Source organism: Spinacia oleracea, chromosome 6 (genome assembly GCF_020520425.1).
Source record: "Spinacia oleracea cultivar Varoflay chromosome 6, BTI_SOV_V1, whole genome shotgun sequence".
NCBI lineage: Eukaryota > Viridiplantae > Streptophyta > Magnoliopsida > Caryophyllales > Amaranthaceae > Spinacia > Spinacia oleracea.
Window position 1 is genome coordinate 96,108,945 of NC_079492.1, and position 26,246 is coordinate 96,135,190.

At 35.3% G+C, this 26,246-nt stretch overlaps 2 protein-coding genes across 8 annotated transcripts; one reads left to right on the top strand and one right to left on the bottom strand.

Moving 5' to 3' along the window:
• The first annotated feature begins 1,264 nt into the window (after window positions 1-1,264).
• LOC110798698 (ribonuclease E/G-like protein, chloroplastic) lies at window positions 1,265-18,400 on the top strand. 7 transcript variants are annotated; one of them, XM_022003885.2, is made up of 13 exons: window positions 1,265-1,415; window positions 1,777-1,825; window positions 2,020-2,257; window positions 2,345-3,630; window positions 3,760-4,077; window positions 4,217-4,258; window positions 5,689-5,813; window positions 6,360-6,507; window positions 7,505-7,577; window positions 8,570-8,682; window positions 9,487-9,606; window positions 15,412-15,567; window positions 17,684-18,400. In XM_022003885.2, the coding sequence occupies exons 3-13, from the start codon at window positions 2,020-2,022 to the stop codon at window positions 17,864-17,866; spliced, it is 2,802 nt and encodes a 933-aa protein (XP_021859577.1). In that variant the 5' UTR covers window positions 1,265-1,415; window positions 1,777-1,825; the 3' UTR covers window positions 17,867-18,400. The 7 variants fall into 7 exon arrangements, with proteins under 7 accessions (XP_021859577.1, XP_021859579.1, XP_021859578.1 ...); XM_022003887.2 differs by having other exon boundaries at window positions 1,274-1,387; XM_022003886.2 differs by having other exon boundaries at window positions 1,283-1,415; window positions 2,017-2,257.
• A 61-nt stretch (window positions 18,401-18,461) lies between these two features.
• Window positions 18,462-25,986, bottom strand: LOC110798699 (protein S-acyltransferase 10). Its single transcript, XM_022003890.2, has 11 exons — window positions 25,604-25,986; window positions 25,404-25,521; window positions 24,816-24,890; window positions 24,648-24,719; window positions 24,194-24,331; window positions 22,995-23,028; window positions 22,067-22,176; window positions 20,999-21,085; window positions 20,194-20,277; window positions 19,468-19,533; window positions 18,462-18,909 (listed from the first exon to the last, which is right to left on the bottom strand). Exons 1-11 carry the CDS (start codon window positions 25,689-25,691, stop codon window positions 18,738-18,740), a joined length of 1,044 nt encoding a protein of 347 aa, XP_021859582.1. The 5' UTR covers window positions 25,692-25,986; the 3' UTR covers window positions 18,462-18,737.
• Window positions 25,987-26,246: the final 260 nt, after the last annotated feature.

The following is a 26,246-nucleotide window of genomic DNA, read 5'->3' on the forward strand; positions in this document are numbered from 1 at the left end:
TAGTTATTTAAAAAGGAAAAATTACTTTAAATAATCCAACCTTTCGACGATTTCCTGTTAATAATCCAACATTTGAATTATTATCTAATAATCCAACCTTTATACCCCATTAATTTTTATTGCACCCATCTGACCGGTAACCGGTCAAGAAGGTCAATTTTTTTTATTTATCTTTTATTATTATTTTTTAATGTTCAATTTATAACCTCTCCTTTATTTCTCTCTCTTCCTTCAAATCTAGCTTATTCGAAGCTTTCTTCTTCCTCCATAAGTTCTCCCCTTTTCTACAAGTTTATGAAACTTCAACCAACATTTTCTCTTACACTAAGAATCAATTAACGATAGTTAACACCTTTTCTTTGCAAAATTATACTCCTAAAAAACAACAAATTTATTGAGGTGCTTGAAGTGGGTACGAATGATTACTACTGCATTTGAGACTACAAAATCCCAATTAAATTTTACCACCTTTTCAAATTAGCACAAATTAAAGAAAATCAAGGAAACCCACATGCCCAGGAAAATCCTAATCCTTGAAACATCGTCATTGGAACCATTGGTGCACCGCAAAAACAAAATAAATAAAACAAAAATAATTTGCTGAAATCAACCGCCACAAATTTCGAAATTAAACTTCAAAATTAGGCAATTACAATAACAAAGGAGAAAAAGAAGGAGATCGAGAAATCTTGTTGTTGAAGATCTTGTTATCTTCCATCTCCAACTGCTGATTTCTTCTTACCGTCATTAATGGAGAGAAGAAAGATGGAAGCAATTGAATTGAAATTGACGATGAAGAAGGAGACAGGGAAAGGGGAGATAGAAAAGGGCTGGTGAGGATGAACAAGATGATGTTTAAAATTACAAGATAATGAAGAAGGAAGGAGGAATTGAAATAAAATAAATAAAACCAAGACAATCGTAAAACAAATAAAACCATAAGGAAGGAATGAAAAGAAAAAAGAAAAAGAAAAAGAAAAAGAAATTAATTTTTTTAAAAATATTTAACGAATAGGTGCATGACACGTGTATAGGTTACCTGTTGTATCAGGTTGGTGACCGATTGGGTGCAATAAAAGTTAATGGGACATAAAGATTGGATTATTAAATAATAATCCAAAGGTTGGATTATTAATGGAAAATCGCCGTAAGGTTGGATTATTTAAAGTAATTTTTCCATTTAAAAAAGTTAAACTTTAAAATGTGATTTTATCCGAAAAGAAAAAAAAAAAACTTTATTTATTGCCTTAAAAGAAGAATCTCTATTTAGGCCATCTTTTCTTCACTTTCCTCCCTTATCTTAGTTCTGCTATAGTAGACCGTAGGCAACAGAGCCAAGAATGGAAGCCATTTTTCTCTATTAATGTCAAGCTAAACAAGCGGCTAGGTCATTCTCTCTCTCCACATTATCCTACGTATTTCCTCTATCTCTCTCATTTCACGCTGTTGTTTGAACAAATTGAGCAAATGATGAAACTAAATTATGTGTTTTCCTCTCTCTTCTATCTCTCTCTCTCTTTTTTTTGGTAGAAAGGATCTAATTTTGGGTAAATTTAATTGGGTAAAGTTTATAATCTTGTTTGGTGAGTCAATTAGCATTGAACTGCTCAGAATTATTGTTTGCGCACAATCTGTTTGATAAAATGACGCTGAGAAATATGCTGATTTCGATATTATTGCAACTGTTGCAATGCTGTTTCATTGGAATTGCATGTGGGTTTTTGATATGAAAACTTAATTTTTATGTTTATGATATGTATGATAATACTTTTGCAGTGGGCATGTCATCAGCTGACCATGCATCTTGTAGAGAACTGAGGCTAAGGTAATTTGACCCTTCATTGAACCATTTCTTATAGAGATTGTCACTTTCAATGTCGGGTATACCTTAAAACGATGAGATAGTAATTTGTGCTCTTCGAACTCTATTTTGATTTTGTGTTCATTGTCAATGTATGAAGTGTTTGGTGAATTCTAAAAGCTTCCTTGCCTAAATGTTGCTTCAATGCATCTCAGCAGATGGTTTGTCCAGTGAATTGTCATTACAATTATTTCATAAGAGACAGTAGATGGACCTGTTATGATGCAATATCAAGAGTGAAACCTCGATTTCCTTTTTTGAGTAATGTAAATGACAAACAATATGGCGTTTCTTTGGGAAAGTTATACACGACGAGGCCTAAAACCTATTTACAAGGTTCACTAATTCAGGAGCAGCACGTTCCTCTCCAGCCTTCAATAACGGCTTTGTCTAAAGGTATTATGGGTGTGATTGTATTTGGATACATGAAACTTTTTCTTTTAGTAAGTTTCTGAACACTTAATGCTTTCAGCGGTTTGACAGATCAAGAAGACATTGTGGAATACTTTGAGAGTGATTCCTCAAGGGCAAAGCCATTTTTAGATGATCTTATAGTCACGAATGGACACTATTTTGGAAGTGAAAAAAGCTCAGATTGTTTGAGTGACGAGGGTAACAACTTTACTGAAAGGAACCAGCTTGTGGAGGAGCCCTGGCTGTTGCAGCCGTGTGGGACCTCTCAGCACACTGAAGAAGGAACTTTGAACATCCTTCCAACTGACCATGCTGAGTCACTATCATTGTCTAATAATTTCAGATATAATGGTGATTTTTTCACCGATAGTGAAAAAACGTACCATCAAGTTGATGGAGACTTCAGTTCTAGCTGGTCTTTCTCTGAGAGAGACCATCCTGTTGAGGATCCATGGCTTCTGTATCCAATGTTTGATTCTTCAGAAGCTAATGTTAGTCCAGCTGCTGAAACTCCCACTCTCGAGGAGCCTACTCAAGATGAGGCACGCCTTCAAGAACTTCAGGAACAGCATCATCAAATTTCAGAAAAGCTTCTTTCTGGAACAGAGAGTAATCTGCTTCCACCACCGGGTTCGATATCTAATGAGATATTAATCAACTGCTCTGTCTGTACCATGCAAAGGATAGCTGTACTTGAAGATGGAAATCTAGTTGAGTTATTATTGGAGCCGGTCAAAAGTAATGTGCAATGTGATAGTGTTTACCTGGGAGTAGTTACAAAACTTGTACCTCACATGGGTGGTGCATTTGTTAATATAGGGAGCTCCAGACCCTCTCTTATGGACATTAAGCATTATAAGGAACCTTTTCTATTTCCACTTTTTGATTCTTCAAAGGAAAAAGATGTGAAGTGTTCTCCGTCTTCTGTGCTTGAGAAGAACTTAGACATCAGTCATTTCAAACAAGCATTCTTGGAAGAAGATGTACTCTTTGATGATGATGGGGAGGTTGATTTTGAAGATGATGAATTTGAGGAACATGTAAATGAAGACGACATGGGTTTCGAAGAAAATCAAAAGGGAAATCTTACTAGGGGTAACGATAATGGAACTGGCTCAAATCTTGGGAACTTTGAATATCAATTGGATGGGGATGGGAACCATCTAAAGGTTCAAACTGATTCCCAACAATCTCATGTGAAACGACGTAAAAACAAGAACGAGCTCCACAGTGCTGAAGAAATGTGGGCTCTTGTCCGCAAAGGCACCAAGATACTAGTGCAGGTTGTGAAAGAGGGATTGGGTAAAAAAGGTCCCACGTTGACTGCTTATCCAAAGCTTAGGAGCAGATTCTGGGTAAGAACTATACAATTTTCAGCCCAAGTTTCTTTTTGTTGCATATTTCAGTTATCAGTTATCAAAAGGTTCAGACAGGGTTTTCTTGTGTTCTTTTGAAATTATTTCCCTCTTTCCTTTCACCACTAGGTGCTGATCACTCGGTGCAAGAGTATTGGAGTATCGAAGAAAATTTCTGGGGTTGAACGCACACGCTTGAGAGTCATTGCGAAATCATTGCAGCCCTCTGGTTTTGGTGTGACCATTAGAACTGTTGCTGCCGGTCATTCTGTGGAAGAACTGGGGAAGGATTTGGAAGGGTTGCTGTCAACCTGGAGAAATATCGTTGAACACGCAAAATCTGCAGCACTTGCAGCAGATGAAGGTGTTGAAGGTGCTGTGCCTGTTATTTTGCATCAGGCAATGGGGCAAACACTATCTATTGTCCAGGATTATTTCAATGACAAGGTTTGCCGCCTCAGAAACTTCCAAATAATCTTTCTTTGGAGCCAAATTACCAAGTTTTCATGTATTTGTATGCTGCAAACATTTTTGTTCAAGTTCAAATTTGGATGCCTTATTGTCTATCTTCTTTGATTTTGTTCAGGTTAAGAGAATGGTAGTTGACTCCCCAAGGACATACCATGAGGTATAAAACTCAATCACTTTCTTTCTATTTTGATTCTTGTCGTTGGATTATAGCCCAACTAAAGGTGTGCTGAAGCTCAAAATTCAAAGTCAATAGCCGTTTTATGTGGGTAATATTGGCAAATTTGTGTTGATCTTAATTCGACTGTTTGTGCTACCTGGATGTAGTTACTTTTAGGTTTATTGATGATGCTCTATTTTCTGCGGGCAATAAAAGACTAAAAGTTGAGTTTGATATGAGGTTTGGCAACCGGTACTCTTTAACTTTCCTAACATGAGATCCTCCACCATCCGTGCTCTGAAGCGTTTCACTATAAATGGATGAAAGAAGAAATATAATGTGTTTGTGAGTAATTGTTCTTTCTGAATTCATAATTAGACCTAACATAGTTCGGAATAAATTCATGATCATCTTTGTTGTAAAATGATACTCCTATTTAGATGGCTCTGTAATCTAAATGGCATGATGTTGGGTTGTGTGGAGATGGTTTAACATAATGAAGGTCGCATAATGATACCTTCTTTTTAAGCCAAAGGGAAGTCAGAGGAAAGAGAATTTGCCCAGCTGCACACTGTTGCAGTAAAGCACATGTCCGCTGAAATGGTTTAGCTGGTAGCACAAGCTGGTCTGTAAATCTGGAGCTGCATCTTCATGTTCCTGCAAGGGTGGCACATCTCGGCATCTGTGCCAAATACTGCATGTCTATGTTGGCCTCTTTGGGCGAGATCAGGGATCTTTCTGCTTGCTTCTGGATAGCACTGCTCTGCTTCACTCGTCTGTTCCGAAGTCTGACATGTCTCGCGAGTCTGGCTTGTTTCATTAGAGTCTTGATGTTAGCTTTTATACCCCCCGCCGCAAGCCGCAAGTTGTACAGTATTCACATATATACAAAACACATTTCCTAGGGTTCTAGATAGAGTTTGGGAGAATGCTTTTAGAAAAGTTGTTCTGGGTGATTTTAATCATCATTCATCTTCACCATTTACTTCATAGTGCATAGTTTGAGGGTTCTCTTTTGGAGCTTAGGTTCCCGCGCAGTTCTCGGTTTTCTTTATCGCTTTCACTTGGTTTCTTTATCGCTGTCCAATGGAGCCGAAAGATTCATTTGTTCTTCTGGCTGTGGGATGTAGTGGACTAAATCAAAATGGCTCTTAAAACCTCTTCGCTTCCTTTCCATGAAGTAGATGATGGTTGTCGCTTTTGGGTCAATTGGAAACAACCTCTCTGCAATTGCAGGGGTAAGGTTGTGTACATCCGACCCCCCCTTACCCCGCTTCTTGCGGGAGCCTCTTTGAGGCAATGGGGTAATGATAATGATAATGTTGATTACTGTTTGCTGACTCCACAGTTAGTCTTTGATTGATCTGAACCCAACAGTTAATTGTCATTTGTCAGACTCTGCCGTTCTTATATGAAACTCTACTTTCCAGGTGACCAATTATCTGCAGGATATTGCTCCGGAGCTCTGTGACAGAGTTGAGTTACACAGGAAAAATGTTCCTTTGTTTGATGAGTTCAACATTGAAGAAGAGATCAATAATATTCTTAATAAAAGGTGAGGAAACCAAAGGTCGATTTTTTGAGATGTAGCACAACCTTTTGTGGTTATTTTTTTCAGATTTTGTCTTGTTTTACTTACTGTTTCACGTGTGCTTTTTAGAAGAATGTTATTTGTAGGTTTACCCTAAGCAACCTCTTCACCAGTATTGATTTGCGAGGGTTAAACTTGATGCCAAAATAAAAGGAATGATAGAAGTTGAACAGTTGTGAGCATAACGCTTTTCTTGTTGCAAGCTTGATTAAACTAAAAATATCTAAAGGACAAATATAGCTGCTCTAAATTCCGATAGTTGGATAGCTACAGTCTATTACATACTCCTTGTGCCCAATACGTTAACCCCTATGATTTCTTGAATTATAATTTCTCTCTCATTTTTAATCCTCCCTTTGTGATTTTAATTCTATGACTTTTTTACAAGTAGAACATTCTTTTACTTGCAGTTATTTTTATTCAAGAGTGTAGTACACTTCTATCTCTTGATATTGGTATCATTAAGTAAAGGCAAGTATTTATATTGTGTTGATTGCAACTTGTTGACAGGGTTGCCCTTCCAAATGGAGGCTCTTTGGTAATTGAACAAACTGAAGCATTGGTCTCTATTGATGTAAATGGAGGCCATGGTATGTTTGGTGAAGGGGCCTCACAAGAGAAGGCTATTCTTGATGTCAACCTTGCTGCTGCAAAACAAGTGTGTGACACACTAACACCCTATGACCCTTAATGTATACTTCCTCCGTTCTTTTTTAGATGCCACAATTTGACTTTTGATACTATTCATATAATCTACTTTGACTATCGATTGTGATCTATACTTAAGAAAAAAATATAGTCATGTAGGGTCTTGTTATAAGCGTCTCATTTATAATATCAACTTTTTATAACTTTTACCCATTGACAAATAACGATATTAATAACTGAAATATATTGCATTGGAAAGCGTGATAAAAAAATTGTGTCAACTGAAAAAGAACGGAGGAAGTATTTGTGTAGATAAGTTTACTTGCAGGCTCTATGTGCTTAAAAAAGGAACTATTGCATTCTGGTTAAACAAAATTACTGAAAACATTGTCATATGATAAATTTCACTTTATGGATTGCATGAACTCATGAAGTAGTAAACTTTTAACTTCATGATGGTTTGTTATGAAACAATGTGCTAATTTGAGTCAGCGACACTAAATTATGGTGTTTGATTTCAATAGTTTCAGCTGGCTTTTGTTGTGTTGATTTATTGTATGGGAATATTGTCAGTAATTCTGTATCTAGGTGTTTTCTTTTCTATTTTTTGACATCTAATTTCTACTATGGTCTGATTCTTTCTGATGTAATCTAGTATGGTCTGAATTTTTTTCTTATGTGTCTGGTTTAACTTTAACAACAATAAGGTGAAGAGAACGTAGCCTTACTAGCCTTGGGAAAAGCCTTTTCCAAAACTAAAAAAAAGAAGAAAAAAAACTAAAAATGAGGAGTGCATAAATCAAGACCATTACAGTGATACAGATTGAAGAAATGGTTACTGTACACTGTTGGTCTTGAGAACTGCATCTTTTTGGAATAATCAATTTTCTTCTTTTGTTTTATTAGTAAAAGGGAAGTGAAGTAGTTGAATGCAAATAATATATTCTCGGTAAGGATGCTTCTAACTGCTAGTTTTTTTCTACTTCCACCCCCACCCCCTTTCCCAGATTGCCAGAGAATTGCGGCTCAGGGATATTGGTGGAATCATTGTGGTTGATTTTATTGATATGATGGATGATTGTAAGTAAATCTCTGCCGTGTTTCCTTCTCTCCTTCAGTTCCTCATGTATGTTGGCGTTTTGCAACTTTATTTTGCACAGTAGGGTGGAGGTGGGATGTAGATTCAGGATGCAGGGGAGAATGAATAGATGTTTACCAAAATGTTTTGGGCCCTGTTCTTTTTGGCTTAATTTCAGTTTAAGTTTAATTCAACTTATAATATTATTATTATTATTATTATTATTATTATTATTATTATTATTATTATTATTATTATTTTTTATTATTATTATTATTATTATTATTATTATTATTTATATTTATATTATTATTATTATTATATATAACTAATTATTTATTATTAATTACTATAATTATAATAAATAATAATAATGAGCTAGAGGAAGTATATGCTAGTTAATTTTTTCTTTTTTGGGTGTTAGGTAGAGTGAAGAATGAGCTATTAGGCAGCACGATTGTGCTTGACTTTTGTTCTTATTTACTCCTGTCACGTAAAAGAATATAAATACTTCCATGTGTGTGACATCTTCTTAATATTTTCATTTTGGTACCTGGCGTTTAAATTAATTCACTTTGGTGGGCTATCATTTCTGCTATTAACTCCACCTTTTTAGTGATTAGACATGTGTCTTAAATAACTCCCTTGTTAAGTGATGTGTATATGGGGATGAAATCAACTCCCTAATTCCCCAAAAACCTCTCTCTAAATACTGTAACAATAGTTATATGTGTAAGTGGTGTGTATGTGTGTTTATATATATATATTCTCTTCCCTCCATTTTTGTTCTTCAAATTATTTATATGTATAACTTGTTGCTTGTAATTCTTTAAGTACTTTAAGTGAAGTCCAGAAAAAAAAAATCCTTTAGTGGAGATAAAACATTGTTTACATAAATAATAGTTAGGAAATATTTTTGAGGTCAGAAAAGGCCTATATAGTGTCTTTTTATTTCCCTTGATTTATTGTTCTTCCCGCTGATGTTCCTTTCCAGCCAACAAAAGATTAGTCTATGAAGAAGTCAAGAAGGCAGTCGAGAAGGACCGCTCAATTGTTAAGGTTTCTGAATTGTCCAAGCATGGACTTATGGAGATTACCAGAAAGAGGGTATGTATCTAATATTAACCCTCATTCTACGTATAGTCGGGATCCATAAAGATGAGGCTAGGTTTGCTCCGTGCTAAAGGTTCAGCGTAGATTCTTTATCGAGTTATGCAATGAGATTATTATGTGTGGACTATGGAATATATTACTTGAGTTTTGAATAAAACTTAGACAATTAATTTGTTAAAACCTATATTGAGTTATGCGATGAGATTAATGTCGTTAGGCTTGTCCAGAAAAGTAGAATTTTAAAAAAGTAAGGACCTTTTACTACAAAATTTTAAAAATACCTTTTACGGCTTCTTGTTAGTCACTGTCTTAAAGCTAAAAGTATGATCTAATTTGACCGGTACTTGAGTACCATTTTGTCAAATAAGAGCAGAATATTGATGGTTACTAGTCTATCTATCCTTTGTGGTTGATTTCAAGGCATATAATGATTATTAAATGGTCTAGTTAAGTGAACTTTCAACTTGAAGGTAGTGATTTAGAAGGAAAATAGGTTATAAAAGTTAGTTGTTTACAAAAATTCATTATAGGAGGTACATTTTTTCGTTTTCTGTAAATAAGATAGTTGACAAATTTTCCTTCAAATTTTTTCTGTTAAATTAATGATAGAAGTTATACTGCATATAAAAAATTAATTTTTTTGTTAAATTTAGTTTATACTCTATACAAAGAAAATCAATATATATGGTGATCTTGTAAAATCATTTGACTGCCACATAAAGTTTCGAGTCGTGGATGACGGAGTTTAAATTTTTACATTACCAACTGACTGTTAATCCCTAAACATAATTTAAACAGGTGCGCCCAAGTGTGACATTTATGGTAAGTGAACCATGCACTTGCTGCCATGGTACAGGGAGAGTTGAAGCTCTAGAGACGTCTTTCTCAAAAATTGAGCATGACATTTGCCGCTTGCTAGTAAGTAAAGCTTTATGTATAAGACTTCTTTATTTCCTTTGCTTCACCGTATAGTTAATGTAGGCAAACACCCAAGTGGGTCTAAAATGTGTTGGACTTGAGGCTGAGTTTTCCTCTTATATAACTCGCTACAAAGGATTTTTTGGAAAATGTAAAATGCACTTCCTCATTAGGGAGGAGAGGAGAAAGCATTCCTTTGATTTTGTTTCATTTGTAACCACTTATTACATCCATCTTGAATATAATTCATCGATTTGACAACACTAGCTGAAATTGAACCGAAACTGATAAGGTAACACCTGAAACTGATAAGATGCTGAAACTGATAAAGTAGATGCTTGTATTTCCCATTTGGTAGAACTAGTTTCTTAATTACCTTAAATTTTTAGTATTTTTTATTAATATTCTTATGTAAATGAACATTAATAACCATTTACTTTGTAAGAATATTTACAAATAAAACAAATATGAAAAAAGTATCATTAGAACGTACATATGGGCATTGGGCAATATATTCAACTTTGCTGAATATGGTTGTGAACTCCCACAAGAAGAGCAACAACTTATTTTATTGATGTTAACATTCTCTATTTCCTACTGTATTTCCTTGAAGAATTTCTCTGAATACCATAGTGTTAAGTAGTTAATGAGTCACTGGAAGCAACTCATAGTTCTTAAATATCATTAGAATTTCTAGCGGGCATTACTCCGGATATAGCTTTACTAGGCTCCCACATATGAAATTAATCAACCCTGTTCTCTGTCCCCTAAAGAGAGTAGTCGATTATGTTATTTTTTCAACATATATTCCATAGTCCACACATTATTTACTTAATACTGCTGCTAAAATCACTGAAATTTAAAAAGAAAAAGATCAAATTTTGATCATAACCCAAAAAAGGAAAAAAAAAACCAAATCCAAAAACTCACAAGAAACATCTAGACTGATGTACTATGTAACAAAAAAAACCACATAAAAACCAAAGGAGTAAAATATACGACAATTCATCATATGATCTATAACATAAGCAATAATCCAATTCATGGAAAACCAATGAGCAAATGTGTTAAGTCCAAAAAGCCCTACATTATGACAGATGAACAATGGGAAGAAATAGATGAGAAAGTGTTGTCTATAATTCAATTATGTTTGTCGCAAGAAGTGCTGCATGAGGTCATTACTCATTAATGAAAAGTCCGCTGCAAGTATTTGGAGTAAGCTGGAGTCTCTTTATATGACTAAAAGCCTTGCGAACAAATTTCGTTTAAAAGACCGTCTTTTCACACTCTGTATGTCAGAAGGTACTCCTATCCGAACTCACTTGGATGAGTTTAATTCTATTATTGTGATTTGGAGAACCTAGATATTACCATTAATGATGAGGATAAAGCCGTTTTACTTAATGTTTCACTACCACCCTCATTTAAACACTTTAAAGAAATAATGTTTTATGGAAACTATGATACATTATGCTTTAAAGATGTAAGTCCCATTTGTGGTCAAAAGAAAATTTTGACATTGAAATTAATTCTGACCATTCGGGTGAAGGCTTGGTTGTAAGAGGGAGAACTTTTGAGAAATGTAGTAACAGTAAGAACAGGTTCAAATCAAAGTCTAGAGACAAAAACTCTAAATTTTGTCATTATTGTAAGAAGAAAGGGCACGAAATCTCATAATGTTTTAAATTGAAAAATAAGAAAGATAGAGATCATAAGGGTAAAGGTAAACAACCTGAAACTCATGCCGAAGTTGGTGTTGTTGAGACCGGATCAGACGGGGATTTATTATTAGCTTCTGACATTGAACCAAGGTCTAGGAATGATTGGATTCTTGATTCTCGCTGTACATTTCACATGTCACCTAATAGAGACCGGTTTACCACTTATGAACCAGATGATGGAGGTGTTGTTTTGATGGGCAACGATGCTAAATGCAAAGTTGTCGGTAGAGGTACGATCAAAATTAAGATAGATGATGGCGTTACTAGAACTTTGATTGGTGTTGGACACGTTCCTGAATTGAAACGAATCTCGTTTATTTAGGCACCCTTGAATCACTTGGGTGTAAGGTGGAGCATTAAAAGTGTCAAAAGGTGCTCTTGTATTATCGAAGGCAAAGCGACCTGGTAGTTTGTATGTGCTGCAGGGTTCAACTGTTACACGTGTTGCACTGTTGCCTCATGAGACAATGACAATACTAAATTGTTGCATATGAGACTAGGCCACATGAGTGAGAAAGTAATGCACTGCCTTACAAGAAAGGGCTCCTATGGTAACCACTGTACCAGTAAGGTCGATTTGATTTCTGTGAACTTTGTGTTTTTGGTAAGCAAAAGAAAGATAGCTTTTCTAAAGGCATTTATAGAACCAAAGGTACATTAGATTATATTCATTGAGATCTTTGGGGTCCCTCATGAGAGCTTCCTGGGTTTATTTTATCAAATACAAAAGTGAAGTTTTCTCTACATTCAAAGAATGGAAAATTTTAATTGAAAACCAGACTGGCAAGAAGGTAAAAAGATTGAGAACTGATAATGGTCTTGAATTTTGTCTAACGAATTTAACATTTTCTGCAAAAAGGAAGGTATTGCCAGACATCACACTATTCCCATTTCCCGGTACTCTACAATAATATGGAGTTGCAGAACGTATGAACATACTATTTTGGAGAGAGTTCGTTGTATGCTCTCTTATTCTGGCTTGGGAAAAAAAAATTGGCAGAAGCGGGTAACACTGCGTGTTATTTGATAAACCGCTCACCTAATCGATCACTTGATTGCAATATTCCAGAAGAAATTTGCTCGATACTTAGCTGTCCTGCGTATGCTCATGTCAATGAAGGAAAATTAGAATCTCGAGCTAAAAAATGCCTTTTCTTAGGTTATGGTTTAGGGGTTAAAGACTATTGTTTATATGACCCTTAATCAGCTAAAATATTTTATAGTAGAAATGTGACCTTTAATGAAAGTGCAATGTTACCTTATGGAAAAGATGTTGTTTTTCCTACTATTACAAAAGATCAAGGGAATAACCAAGAGAATGTGGATTTTGAGATTAAACAATGAGATGTCCCAACTTCCTCTACTCAATCAAGCTCTGATGATCAAACCATTACTCTTGATCGTAGAAGTCCACAACAACGTTTACCACATCGACGAGGAATCGAGGATTACCACAACCGTGGTCTATGGCTCAAAATCTCCTAGAACAAAGACCAAGAAAGACACCTCAAAGATATACCGAACAAAATGCTAACATTGCTTATGCTTTGGTTGCTGCACAAGAAATATTTTGAGGCCATCTCTGGTGCAATGCAAGAAGAGGTTGAGAGTCTTCATAAAAATGAAACTTGGGATCTAGTGGCTCTTTGAGAGAAAAGAAGGGATCCCTAGTGGCTCTTTAAGAGAAAAGAAGGGATCCCTGAGAATGCAAGGTATAAAGCACGATTTGTTGTTAAAGGTTTTGATCAACAAGAAGGCATTGATTTCAATGGAGCTTTTTTCTCTTGTTGTTCGTTATATCTCAATTCGTGTACTACTTGCTCTTGTTGCGCTATGTGATTTGGAGTTAGAGCAATTAGATGTTAAAATTGCATTTCTTCATGGCAATCTTGAAGAAGAAATTTACATCCATCAAAGAAGACTATGTTTGTTGTCTAAAGAAATCTCTTTATGGTATAAGAGGTTTGATTCATTTATGGTAGGACATGGCTACTCAAGAAGTAGTAATGATAACTGTGTTTATTTTCAGAAGACATCAGATGGGTCGTTCATATACTTGTTGCTTTATGTCAATGATATGTTAATTGCGGCACGACATAATTCTCTTATCGACAAGTTAAAGGCCCAGTTGAGTAGTGAATTTGATATGAAGGACTTAGGTCCGGCCAAGAAAATTCTTGGAATGGAAATTAGTAGGGATCGTCAAGCGGGGAAACTATGTTTGTCATAGAAGAGTTATATTTTGAAGATGCTTGACAGATTTAACATTAAAGATTCCTGTTAGTATTAGTATTCCTATTGCTGCTAATTTCAAAATGTCATCTGATCAATGTCCTCAATGTCCTCAAACAAAGGAAGAGAAGAGGAAGAGAAAAGGCGCATGTTACATGTTCCTATTCTAATGTTGTTGGAAGTTTAATGTACGCCATGGTATGCACTTTACCAGATTGGCTTATGTTGCTAGTGTTGTTAGGCGGTTTATGCATAATCTAGGCAAATAACATTGGGAAGTTGTAAAGTGGATACTTCGATATCTTAACGGTTCTTGTGATATCAGTTTAGTATTTGATAAACAAAATGTTGATCCCGGTGGTGTAATTGGTTATGTTGATGCTGATTATGGTGGTGTTTTAGACCGGAGAAGGTCATTATGAGCTTATATTTATTTTTATACCGTGTGGTTCTGCTATAAGTTGATATTCTTCAATTCAAAACATTGCGGCTTTGTCAACCACTGAAGCGGAATATATTGCCCCTATTGAAGGGATAAAAGAAGCTATTTGGCTCCGAGGCTTAGTAAGTGAACTTGGTTTACAACAAGATGTTCTAGTTGTAATTTGTGATAGTCAAAGTGCTATTCACTTGACCAAGAATAGCAAACATCACTCGAAGACCAAACATATTGATATCAAGCATCACTTTATAAAAGACATTGTTGTTGAAAAGATTAATACAGTTGAGAATCCTGCAGATATGCTTACCAAACCACTTCCGTTAGCCAAGTTTGATCATTGCCTTAACTTAGCTGGTATCACTCGGTGAAATGGCGAGTCAAGGTGGAGATTTGTGGGAATAAAGTGCCTCTCCGTTTTACCTCAACCTATATTTAGTATGGAATAGTTTTTATTATTCTTATGTAATTCTCATAGTAGTGATTACCTATTGTTAGCATTGCCTTAGCTTATGAGGTGATACGTTGTGTCCCTTTAATTACTGATTTATTTTTGGTAATCAGCTTCATTCAAAAACATTATAAATACTCTCCTCATTCTTTAGGAATGAAAAAATTGCAATTGCAATTGCAACAAAACTAAAATTATATATATTTCTCTCTATTTTTTTTTGTATTTCCGTTTTATTATAGTGGATTTTGTTGCTTCTTTCGCCACTATAATTTTACTGTCTTTATTAATTTTTGGTACTTTAGTTGAATTTTGCTTCCGCGCACTCTGAACCCCTACAGACACGGTAAGAGTTTTTTTTTTGCACTCAAAGAAAGAAGAAATAACAATGTATAGAGTTTTCCAATTATTTAGGATTTTAGAGATTATCATGTTATTTTTTTAAAAGAAAAAAAGTTTCAGGAGCTGAGAAACTTTAGAGAACATTTATTCAGATTAAGTATTTCCATTTCTGTGATTAACATTATTTATTCAAATTAACGTTTGCTTGGTTGACATTAACATTATTTATTCAGACTAACGTTTCAATATCAGTCACTTTGTCCACCTTATTTTATTTCAGCTCTCTACCAAAGCTCCTAATTGATTAAGGGGGCTTATATTATTAGCACCTTATTTTTTAAGGTAACCGAAATTGCTTGCCAAACAGAGCCTAAGACTTCTTTATTTCCTTTGCTTCACCCTATAGTTAATGGAGGCAAACATCCAAGTGGTCTAAAATGTGTTGGACTGAAGTCTGAGTTTTCCTTCTTATATAACACGCTACAAAGGATTTTCTGGAAAATGTAAAATGCACTAACTCATTAGGGAGGAGAGGAGAAAGCATTCCTTTGATTTTGTTCCATTTGTAACCACTTACTATATCCATCTTTAATCTAGTTCATTGATTTTCTTTCCACCAGGCAACAGTGGACCAGAAACCGGATCCTGAGAACCCTAAGTCCTGGCCCAGATTGTTGTTGAGAGTTGATAGTTACATGTCTGACTACTTGACCTCGGGGAAAAGGACAAGACTAGCAACTTTGAGTAGCTCTCTGAAAGTGTGGATTCTTTTAAAGGTATGGCTGATTTGCAATTATTTCATCATACTGACTGTTGAAAAGATTGGTCATTCACACTTGGCAGTTAGCAGAGGAACTTGTTTAAGTTTATTAATGCATTTCAGGAATCTAATACTTAGGATGTATTACACTGCGTAAATACATAGGTAGTTTTAGGATGTTTCTTAACTAGAGAAACCAAGTTCAGAGTGTGTAATGACTGACTGACTGACGCAATGCAATATTTATATTGAAAAAAAATTGTCCCTTACCCTGCATTGCCAGTATGTAAGAGGCTTTCCTATTTTTCCAGCCACTTAGCAGTGGAGATTGGAGGCCTGATCTCATCCTATGGTTACTGGTACTGAACTGGGGTCAACGAATAGTCTAGCTAATTCTCAAGGTTTCCAGACACTTGGTGACCAAGATGAAAGGAAAGTACAACTGGAGTGCTTGATGTTTGTTTTTTGTTTATATATATATATATATATATATATATATATATATATATATATATATATATATATATATATATATATATATATCGGTTCTACAGTGTTTATCTGAACTTCCAAGAAATAAGAAATTGTAGCATCAACCTGTCAAGTTAAGTACATAGCAGTTTCATTAGCAGTTAGTGAATCAATATGGTTGGGACATGTTTTACAAGAATAGTCCTGCTATTATCATATCTGTGGGATCAAGCTCGTCAAGAATCGATTGCAATATTTTACAAGGTTTTATTTAATCACATATGATGTTATGCGAGGAACAGTTAGTTCTAGAGTACTACCATATGTAAAAGCTAGTGGGTGATATCCAAACAAAACCCCTGCCCCTAGATACATTCAGAATGTTAAGAGAAATATATATTCTTTGGAGTTGCAACCTATTTGGTACAGGTTAAGATAGAAATGCGGCCTATTATTTAGTGATGGGGAGTAGTCTTAGTTTAAAAAAGTGCGCCTAGGCGCAGCCTTCGGCGTCTTCAGCTCTCCAACCTCACTGATGTCAACCAGGCGCTCGCCTTCATGCGCCTTAGGTAAGGCGCAAGGCGCTGCCCCTTCAGTCGATCTTTTATTTATTTTTTTTATATAAACACACCCCATGTGACCTATCAACGGTCATATCTCTACAACCTAAGCTTTTTGGGTAGTGGCAATAGCATAATATGAGTTAATTTTCATAATTCCAGCTTGTAATTAACATGGAAGGTTCTAATTCTGGCACTCCATCGGCGGGATCACGCGATGCTTGTGAACCGATAAGAAAATATGGCACTCCAATAGTATTATGTTGTTTTGAGTATAAATTGTGTAAATTTTGTTCTATACCGAATTTTAAGGTTTATTAGGATATTATGTGCGCCTCATTATTCAAAAGGCGCGCGCCTGAGCCTTGCGCCTAGGCTCCATGAACCTTGTGTGCCTTAGTGCGCCTTGCGCCTTTTAAAACTAAGGGAGTAGTAGATAAGATTTTCCATTATTTGACCCAACTTTCTACATTGTTCATGTCTATATTTCTAATAGTCGTGCATTTTTCTTGCTTCTAGATATTAAGTGTGCTGATGGAGTATGTTTTACGCTTGCTTGAAATCAATATTCAAATGAGAAGAGAACCTTGATCAGCATGTTTGGGAAAGAGTGTAACATATAATTTGAAGTAGATTTTTTCTTATTTGCACTTAACAACTGAGTGGTTGTTTGGTTGACAAATAAATTCATGGGAAGTTGATTTTCCTAAGAATTAGATATACATGCAGTCTTGCACTTTGTTTGGTTGACATTAACTTAGGAATTTCTACTTCCCAAAAAATGGAGGACCAACATTACACTTAGCTTGACTCTCTGATGTATGTCTCCAATCTGTTCACTGTTCTGTGTCTTCGCTGCACGGGTTATGATAAGTCCAAGGATCTTGAAAGATGTTTCAGTCACCTTAGTTATATGCTGCCCGCCCATAATTATCACATCTTTCAACCTATATTGAGGAATAAATGGAAGTTTGGAATGTAATTTTTTTTCCTTAAGTATAAGTTTTTGAAATGACTGATACTAAAACTGGATGTCCTACATATGAGTTCAATCCAGGCCCCTTTTGATTTGGCTGTCTGTTGCATGCATCACTTTACCAGGTTGCAAGAAATTTGACGAGGGGTGCATTTGAAGTGAGATTACTTGCTGATGAAAAGGAACATACTAATCAGCAACTAGTTGGTGTGGCCACTCTATCGGAAGCTGAGACATCAATACCCATCAAAAGAACCAAGCTGTTTCCTGTGAAGAGATGGAAGGCGGGAAGAAAATTATTGCCATGAAATTTTGTCATGAGGTCTCTGTTTTGAGATGGGAAGACAGGTAGCAAAAAGCTAGCAGTACAACTTAAGATCAATCAAATTCCCTATCTAAAATATTTGGTGGAAGATGATTTTGCAAGTGGGTCAGTAGTTATTGCAGACGCGAAGTAGTCCATGCAAGTTTGTGGAATATCCAAATCTAAACCGTGTTGTGAAAAATCCAAGGAAATTAAAGCTTGAAGTTCCAATCGTTGCATTTGTTTCGCCTTCAGGGTTTTTTTAATTGGGATTTTAGCCAGCAGTATCAGCCCCGGGGAGATCAGGGCAGCCAATTCTTCAAGTTTCTGCAAGTCCAAGCTAACCTTGAATTTTTTAGTAGAATTTTTGAGTATGTAATGAAACCATGGTAAAACGGCATGTATAGGATTGCTGGCTATGATTTTGTTAGTTACATGTAAATCAATGTGATTTTCATAGTCAAGAAAGAGGGTTTACGTTTTGATCTTAAGAATGAATATTTGCACCTATAATGATGACTAGTTTCAGTTTGGCTAATTTTACTGCACCCATAATTGAATCGACAATGATTTTGGACGCCCATGCATGCAAATCTCACTTGCACAATTAACCTGATTTATCAAACTATGCCAGGAATTTTGCACATTGATTCACTTGTATTGACCCCATTTCGATCTAAACAAAATAATAAAGCAACTACCTCAAATCCCAACAAAATCTCGTGAAACACCAATAAAGGGCACATCATGGCATTTCCGACATAAAGGTGATTGTAATTTCTAAGCCATGCAAAAACAACATACATACATGGACCTTTACAATGTGGCCAAACTAACGAAATTATACTATAAATCTTCAGCACTAGGGAACAATGTCAACAACGGCAACACAAAATATCGGAACATGCAACTGGTCTGCTCTTGACTTCAAGCTCTTCAGCTGTTGGCAAACGCTCAAGATTATATATGCTACTTTGAGCACAGCAGAAATTGTACAAGTTTTGCCACATGCCGTTGCTGAAAGGATATACTCTTTCAGGAATCGCTCTGCAATTAATTCAAACAAGGTTGAACGAATGAGCATAATACTTCAGAATGTCACATACAGGAAAACAAAGTGTTATGAGATTGAAAGTGGCACAAGGTTTAGAATGAATCCAAACGCAATCTTGAAAATGTAATATGTGTCTCTCAACACACCAGATTAATATTATTGTTATCACATACATGCCATCTTACAGAAGCAGACCTACTAGTTATAAGTCATCAAAATACATATAAAACCAAACACCGATTCATTTTATCATAAAATCATACTTCCTCCATTCTTTTCTATTTGACAAGCTTCTTTTATCATGTTTGCCCAACGCTTAAATTCAATCATTAATAACTTTAATTAACAATAATCAAAAGTTGTTACAAAATGTTGATATTTTGAAAATATACAATGATGGCAAATCTAGTAACATGACTATAAATTTTAGCCAAATATAAATCATAAAAGATAGTCAAAATAGAGTACGTGAATAGTGACATATGTCAAAACGTGTCAATTAAAAAAGAACGGAGGAAGTATGTTTTAACAATAAGGAAGAGTGTACAGACCGCATGTATGGGATACGCCTGCGTCTTACAAGCTCATAAGTTGTCTGATTTGTCAAAACAAGGTAACTGCAAAAATAAGTCATCACAATGTCAACTTAGAATACCAAAAGAATCTAAAAGACAGTCACAAAAATGGGAGTTGCGTTTCCATGATGAGATGCCTCTCTAACAATTAAAAGGAACAGGTAGTTAGAAACACCGGACACATGCTAAGGTTGGATTCAGTAAAAAGTACGACAACATTGTCTGAGATAATCAAGGCATGTCCACATTCATATAGCGAAATATTCCTCCTGAAAAGCAAATTCTAACACATTCTACCAACTGAGGTTTCTCAATAGACATATTCTACATAACCCCAACTGCAAGCATTATATAAAATAATAAATTATAAATACACTGAAGTGTCAGAACAATAAATAAGGAGCAACCAAGCGTTGTCTATCCCTAATCTTCATTTAGCCTGAGAATAAAGAGCTCTTCTGGATTTTATTTCCTGCAATTACACATTGAATACTCTACTATGCTGTTCAAATTAATACAAACTGCTATCTAATTATCTTTCAAAACCTAAAACAAGAATTCTGTTTTTGCGAAAAGCATGCAAAGACGGAAGCAGAATAAGTAGAAAATATTATTTAGCAGTAGTAACAAAGAGCATGCAGAAAGGAAACAAAAGAAAATCACAAATTGAGGATGATAGCTCAGTAGTTATGCAGAACTTGCCTGTGAAATAGAAGCAAGAGCACCAGAAAGATCAATGATACTGACAAAGTGATGAGCAAAATTATCATCATTGCATCCATCCACCTGACATAGATTGACAATATTATTCATAAAGAAAAATGCATCAATACTCAGAATTGTATAATTATAGGCCTATAGGGTTATGAAACACAGTGATTGTTCTCGCTATAGAACTACGATTCACCCACTCATTCATCTTAACAATATATCAAGATAAGTCGAATGAATTATTTATTCTTTCTCCCACCAAATACTGATCCTCGGGAGGTAGCAAAGAGGCAATTATTTGTACTATAACTAAGAGAACTAAAGCTTCAATCCTTCAATATTGAGGACTAGTCTTATATGCACGTGATGCGTGCGGATATAAGAAACAGAATATTTGTGTTATTACATATAAACCTGAAATAACATGTAAAAAATATAATATAAATGCGATGCGTGCGAATATATGAAACAAATAAGTTAGATAGAGTCGAACGCATATAAACAGATTGATTAAAATGGTAAGAATTTATTTAAGGGGCTAGATTGATTAAAATGCTTCTTTAGGCTTTTCAAATTGGGTAGGTTGTCATTATATTCTCTATTATATAAGTGTGGAGGGTATTTTAGTAATCTTAGGGGGACACCAAAAGTGGATTTACTGAAATAACCTCACCTCTTCACTTATATAATAGAGATAGTACAAAAGCGTCAAATATTTAAAGCCATGCCACCGCTGCCAGATACCCAGATGATAAAATTCTAATATTGAAAGGTGTGAAGAAAAAAAATATTTTACCAAGATCTTGATATGTTAGCCTTGAGATATGAGGTATACAAAATGCCAGTCCAAAGGCATAATGCTGTCTCTTCACAAATGTACCACCTACAATAATAACAAACATATGGTTGAAAACATAGTAAAAGTTCAGACTCCAAAATAAATAAATCAAATGTAGAAAAGAAAAGTGTGCCTCACAAAACTTGTCAAAGTTGGAAAACATAAATGGAAACAATACTTATATCTTTTGCCACAACATCTGTTCATTCTTAATCCGATCAATTGGATTCTTTTACTCTAGCAAGAATTTCTTTATACAGCCAGTATAACGTATTAGAAACCTGACAGGCACTGTTAGAGACTAGACTAGTAACAAATAATTGAAATTTGTTTGCTTCTCTTCTGTAAGAAATAAATTACATGCTGCCCTTTGACAACATTAAAATTACACATTGTACAACAACTGAACGGCAAGCTGTCTACATAATATATACACTCAAAAAGTCTATGCCAAGGAATTAACAGAAGAGATATGGACGAATGATCCTATCTACATGGATATACAGGCAAACACAGGAGCCAAAAATGTATCTGACATTTCCAACAAGGTCAAGCAAGGTGGCTAGTTTGGTACAACTTATAATGCAATAAGTTCAGGGAATAGCATGGATCTTGTGAGTACTTTGGAATGGATACCGACAATTTTCAGGGTAATGCATCTGCAAATTCAAAATGAATTTCACTACAGTAACACCTATTCCCACTCATTGCCGCCTCTAGAAATCAATGAAAAAAATACATGTTTGTAATCGAAGATGCATTACCTTGGATGTCAAATCCCTCATAAATTATCATCATTCCCTTCAAGTTTATTAGCTTACACTTAAGTACTTAACGATATGCAAGTGCTTGAAAAGGAATAACCTCGTCAACAATTACCAACCTAGCGTGTTTCTTTCTAGTAAGCACATGACCCATTGAACTAAAAGTTCCATTCCCAATTTGCCAAAAAAAAAAAAAAGTTCTTTCCCAAATATCAAAAATACAAATAACATATCAATTTATAATTTTAGAGCTTTCACTCACCAAAATCGGCAGTGATTACCCTGGCCTATGCATGTTCCAAGCCAAACACAATGATGGTCAAACTGAATAACGCACTTATCGCAATCATGACAATGCTTAGCTCGAGGAGGCTGTAAAGATGTTGCAGAACAATAAAAGTCAAACTATAACAAGAAAAGAAAATTAAGTGAAAACTTAAAAAGAAAAGGGGCAGAAGGTGCACAGGAAGATATAAATCAAACTAAATCACATTGGAGTATTGGACATTCAGCAGTGATACAAGTACATTGAGCAATAAATTGTTGGGGTAACTAAATTTCTTTCTTAACTTTTTTTCATAGAACTCAAATCTGACTTTTTCACATCTTCAAATTGGACATCCTTGACTCTTGGTTGTTCAAGGATCTTGGCCATTCTGCCTACTTGGGGTTGTAGCCCAACAGTAACAAGTAGGCACCTAGCTCCTTAGTCCTTCCCAATCCCAAAAGTATAATACCCTTAACATTTTAATGCTCTACAACGACTACAAGCAGGAAAATGACAAACATGAGCAAAATGGAACAGGGCAATACAACATACATGAAGCCAAACCCATATCACGGGTATCACCACCCACAGAATTCACGACGTTGACATTAATTAAGACAGTGGAACTTCCTAAGCAATTATTTTAAGCCACAAATAAAGTCGTGCTGTGATCAATCAAGTGTTAAGCATAATGCAGCAGCGTTCTGGAGACTTTCATCATGCGGCAACTTATTTCCTTAATTTACTATTCTTCTAAACAACATTGACTGCAATGTTTCCAGGACAAAATCAGGTGGATGCATTCAAAACTTTTTAAGTTGAATTACAAACTTTTGAAGAATACAACTCATTAACATATATCACAAACACTAATATAAATTCACGCAGTAGATACAAGACTAGCAGAACAAGACAGTATTACCTGTAACACATTACAATGTGTGCAGGTCAGTTGTCTGCCAAAAAAAAAGGATAAACACAAGATGAGAATACAATCTCCAATCCTAAACTAGATTGGCAACTAGTAATCCAAGATTGTACATCAGACATGATAAAAATATTGCTTAAAGATTTCTGAGCATAAATCTCGGAATTTAGGAACTGCTTGCTGAAGGGAATAAAAATAACAAAAGCTAGAAAAGGACAATAGGCTATTTCACTAAGTTCCCAACAGGAAAATTACAAATGCAGCAAATCCAAAGAACGGGCAGACCCATACATTACTGGCGTCCTACATTTCACTAAGCAATATTTCCTGCCAATATACATGCATTAGTAGCACCAAATATAAACAAGCCAAATACTTTTCATTACAAACCATCGATGCATCAAAGAATACTGATTACTGAACATGGAATATGGAATATGGAGTTTTGAGTGTATCCTACTTCATGCAATAGCTAATTACAACTTTAACTAAAACTACTACCATAACAATGGAACAAATAACTTATGTAATATGTATGAAACTTAATCTAGTATAAAAAACAATGAAAAGTTATCTTCAGTGATACAAAAAATTACCCTTCCCTGGTGTTAATTAGTAAAAATTTAGGCATCTTAAAAGAAACATACAGATAGAAGCAACCATTAATTTTTCCATTATATTGACATGCCAAACTGCTTATCCAGCTAGGACGCAATGTATAAAAAAGCTCAAGGAGCACCAAGTCGGACAGGGGTCTTGCTGCGCCTAGGTGCGCCCTTGAGCGCTCTTCGGTGTGCCTCATTGAAGTGAGGCGCACTGTATACGGTTTTTTAAAAAATGACTGATGTCAGGTGTGTCTCAGCTGCGCCACGTGCTCTTCAAGTGCGCCTCGGGCGCGCCTCTTTGAATGCATCACGCCTAGAACAGAAAAGGCGCCTGCCCCTAGCACCTCGGCGCCTAGGCGCGCCTTTTCATACACTGGGTAGGACAATAAATTAAGATTTGTTGCAGCCCTATTTGATCTCTAAAAACAAGGCAACATGTATATATTGTATATTGTAATTTACACCACTAAAATATTCACGGGTTTTAAAAAATAATTATCATATAAGACCCTAAGTACAATCACATGACCTTCTACACAAAAATAATATAAAGTGGTCACAGAAAGGAAATATCAAATGCAGGCATACCTCATAGAGGTTCCAAGAGGATACATCTCCATCACCAGCTTGGTCCAAGCTGTTGCATTACTTCCAGAGTAGGTTCTTCCAAAGGGATTTACATCCACAGGGATAACTATGCTCCCATTTTTACTTGTAGCAGGCTGTCTTTGCTTGATCATCATAAAGGGAAAAAATTAAGATAAAGTGACAAAGTACAAAATACAAGTTAACTATTACTCTATCTCCCATGAAAATACTGGCAAATTGACTTTCTTTCTAGGTCCAAGAACTGTAAAGCCTCACTAACACACCTTCTATGTACCTCTCCTCACATACTTGCTTATCGTTAAATAATGCACAAAGTAACTACCATGAAAATTGAACAAAAGGAGTATAAGAGAAAGTCAGATCTTAAGGAGGTGACTTAGATTGGGTTTGGCACTACCTGGGTAAACATTGCAATCTAGTAGAGTAAACTTACTTTGAGTTAATAACTGATTCCCGAGAACAGGAGTATCCTTCATTAGCAGCCCTCATTGCGTCAAGTACATAACTAAAACATGTTTACAATAACTTTTTAAGTACGATTCCACATTTTAAATTTAATACAGCAATACCTTAACTAGAGCATTTGGATTTAGTAAGTTACCCAGGAGAGGAACCAGAAGTGATGAAATACTGTATCAAGGTTGCCACGAAAAGAAAAAGATATAGTCCAATGTACCTGGAAGAAAGTACAATGAGAAATCATTCAGAGGGATAATAAAAATACAGATTAGTTTAACCAAAAGCTAAGGAATACATGCATCGGTTCATCACAATTAGTTCACAGCTCATGGGATTTCAAAAAAGTCTAAAGCAGATAATACCATTATGAGCAAGGATACAATAAATACTTTGAATCCATTCTTACTATCATTACCCTTGTTTTTTCATACCACAAGGCCTTAATATTAGCCGTGCACAAAATATTAATATCCCAAACTTTCACTACAACATAAAGCCCTACTCCTCAACAAATTGAAGTGGATTGTGAGAGAATTAATACGCTTTTTCTTTTAATACACCAACAATTAATACAATAAATACTTTGAATCCTCAAGAACGTACTTTTGTTTTTATATATCCGAGAGCGTATTTACACCAAAAAAAATACGCACAAAATCATTCCCACAAATTTTACACGAAATTCCAGTTACAAATAAAAAAAAAAATTAATAAGCGAAAGAAGAACTACCAAGGGTTTATCTGAGCAGTTTGGATGAGATCATCTCTATCAACCAAAAACAGAACTCCCATATAAATGAAATGAATAATAACCAAAGCAACCTTCAAACATATTGACGATCTCCGCACTACAAAGAAAAGACAAAAGTCAAACATTCTGAGCTTCAAAGGCAGAGAAGAAGATTGGAGAGAAAGATAGAAGACAGGAACCTGGATCAGAGAGACATGGAAACCAGCTTAAGCAACGGTCGGATAATCGATCGCGATATTGCCGGGAATAGGGAGCCGCCATTGTCATGTATATACAGCGGAAGATGATGAATTTTGTCACATCACAATGATGAAGTTTCGCATTCGAATTTTGTATGGTGAATTGAGTTCACTCGAATCGAATTGAATTGAATTGAATTTTTAGGGATTTTTCAGAGGGAAATTGGGATTTCTGAGGTTTTGTTAATGGTGGATGGGAGATACAGCGGGGATTTGGAAGGCGCTTGCGTAACTTGCGTTTACTGTTAGTTGAGTGGTTTGATCAAGCAAGAACAGCCCAATTATCCAAACAAAAGCTTTACTCTCAGGAAGCAGGCTACACCGCTGTCCACCGGCGGATTTTTGCCCTATATAGGTAAAATAGTATTTTCACTTAATGGGTTGAAAAGTCAAATAATGTATTAAATATCGGCAACAATGATAGTAATTAATACAACAACTAGTTTAGTAGTCGTGCAACACACGATTATTAGTACTCCGTAAATATCTTATGTAATAATTTTTAATAATTTAATAATTATTTACACAAAAGTTAATAAAATAAAATATATTTCGTAAATGAGTTCATTAATACCAATTGATT

Bases quoted from the DNA above. Each gene is read 5' to 3' on its own strand.
- LOC110798698 (XM_022003885.2), top strand. From the start codon at position 2,020: ATGGTTTGTCCAGTGAATTGTCATTACAATTATTTCATAAGAGACAGT. The intron at 3,631-3,759 runs GTAAGAACTATA...TTTCACCACTAG, and splicing joins AGCTTAGGAGCAGATTCTGG to GTGCTGATCACTCGGTGCAA. The intron at 5,814-6,359 runs GTGAGGAAACCA...ACTTGTTGACAG, and splicing joins AATAATATTCTTAATAAAAG to GGTTGCCCTTCCAAATGGAG.
- LOC110798699 (XM_022003890.2), bottom strand. From the start codon at position 25,691: ATGACAATGGCGGCTCCCTATTCCCGGCAATATCGCGATCGATTATCC. The intron at 25,522-25,603 runs GTTCCTGTCTTC...TTTTCTTTGTAG, and splicing joins TCCATGTCTCTCTGATCCAG to TGCGGAGATCGTCAATATGT. The intron at 24,720-24,815 runs GTAACTTACTAA...AACATGTTTTAG, and splicing joins ACTTCTGGTTCCTCTCCTGG to TTATGTACTTGACGCAATGA.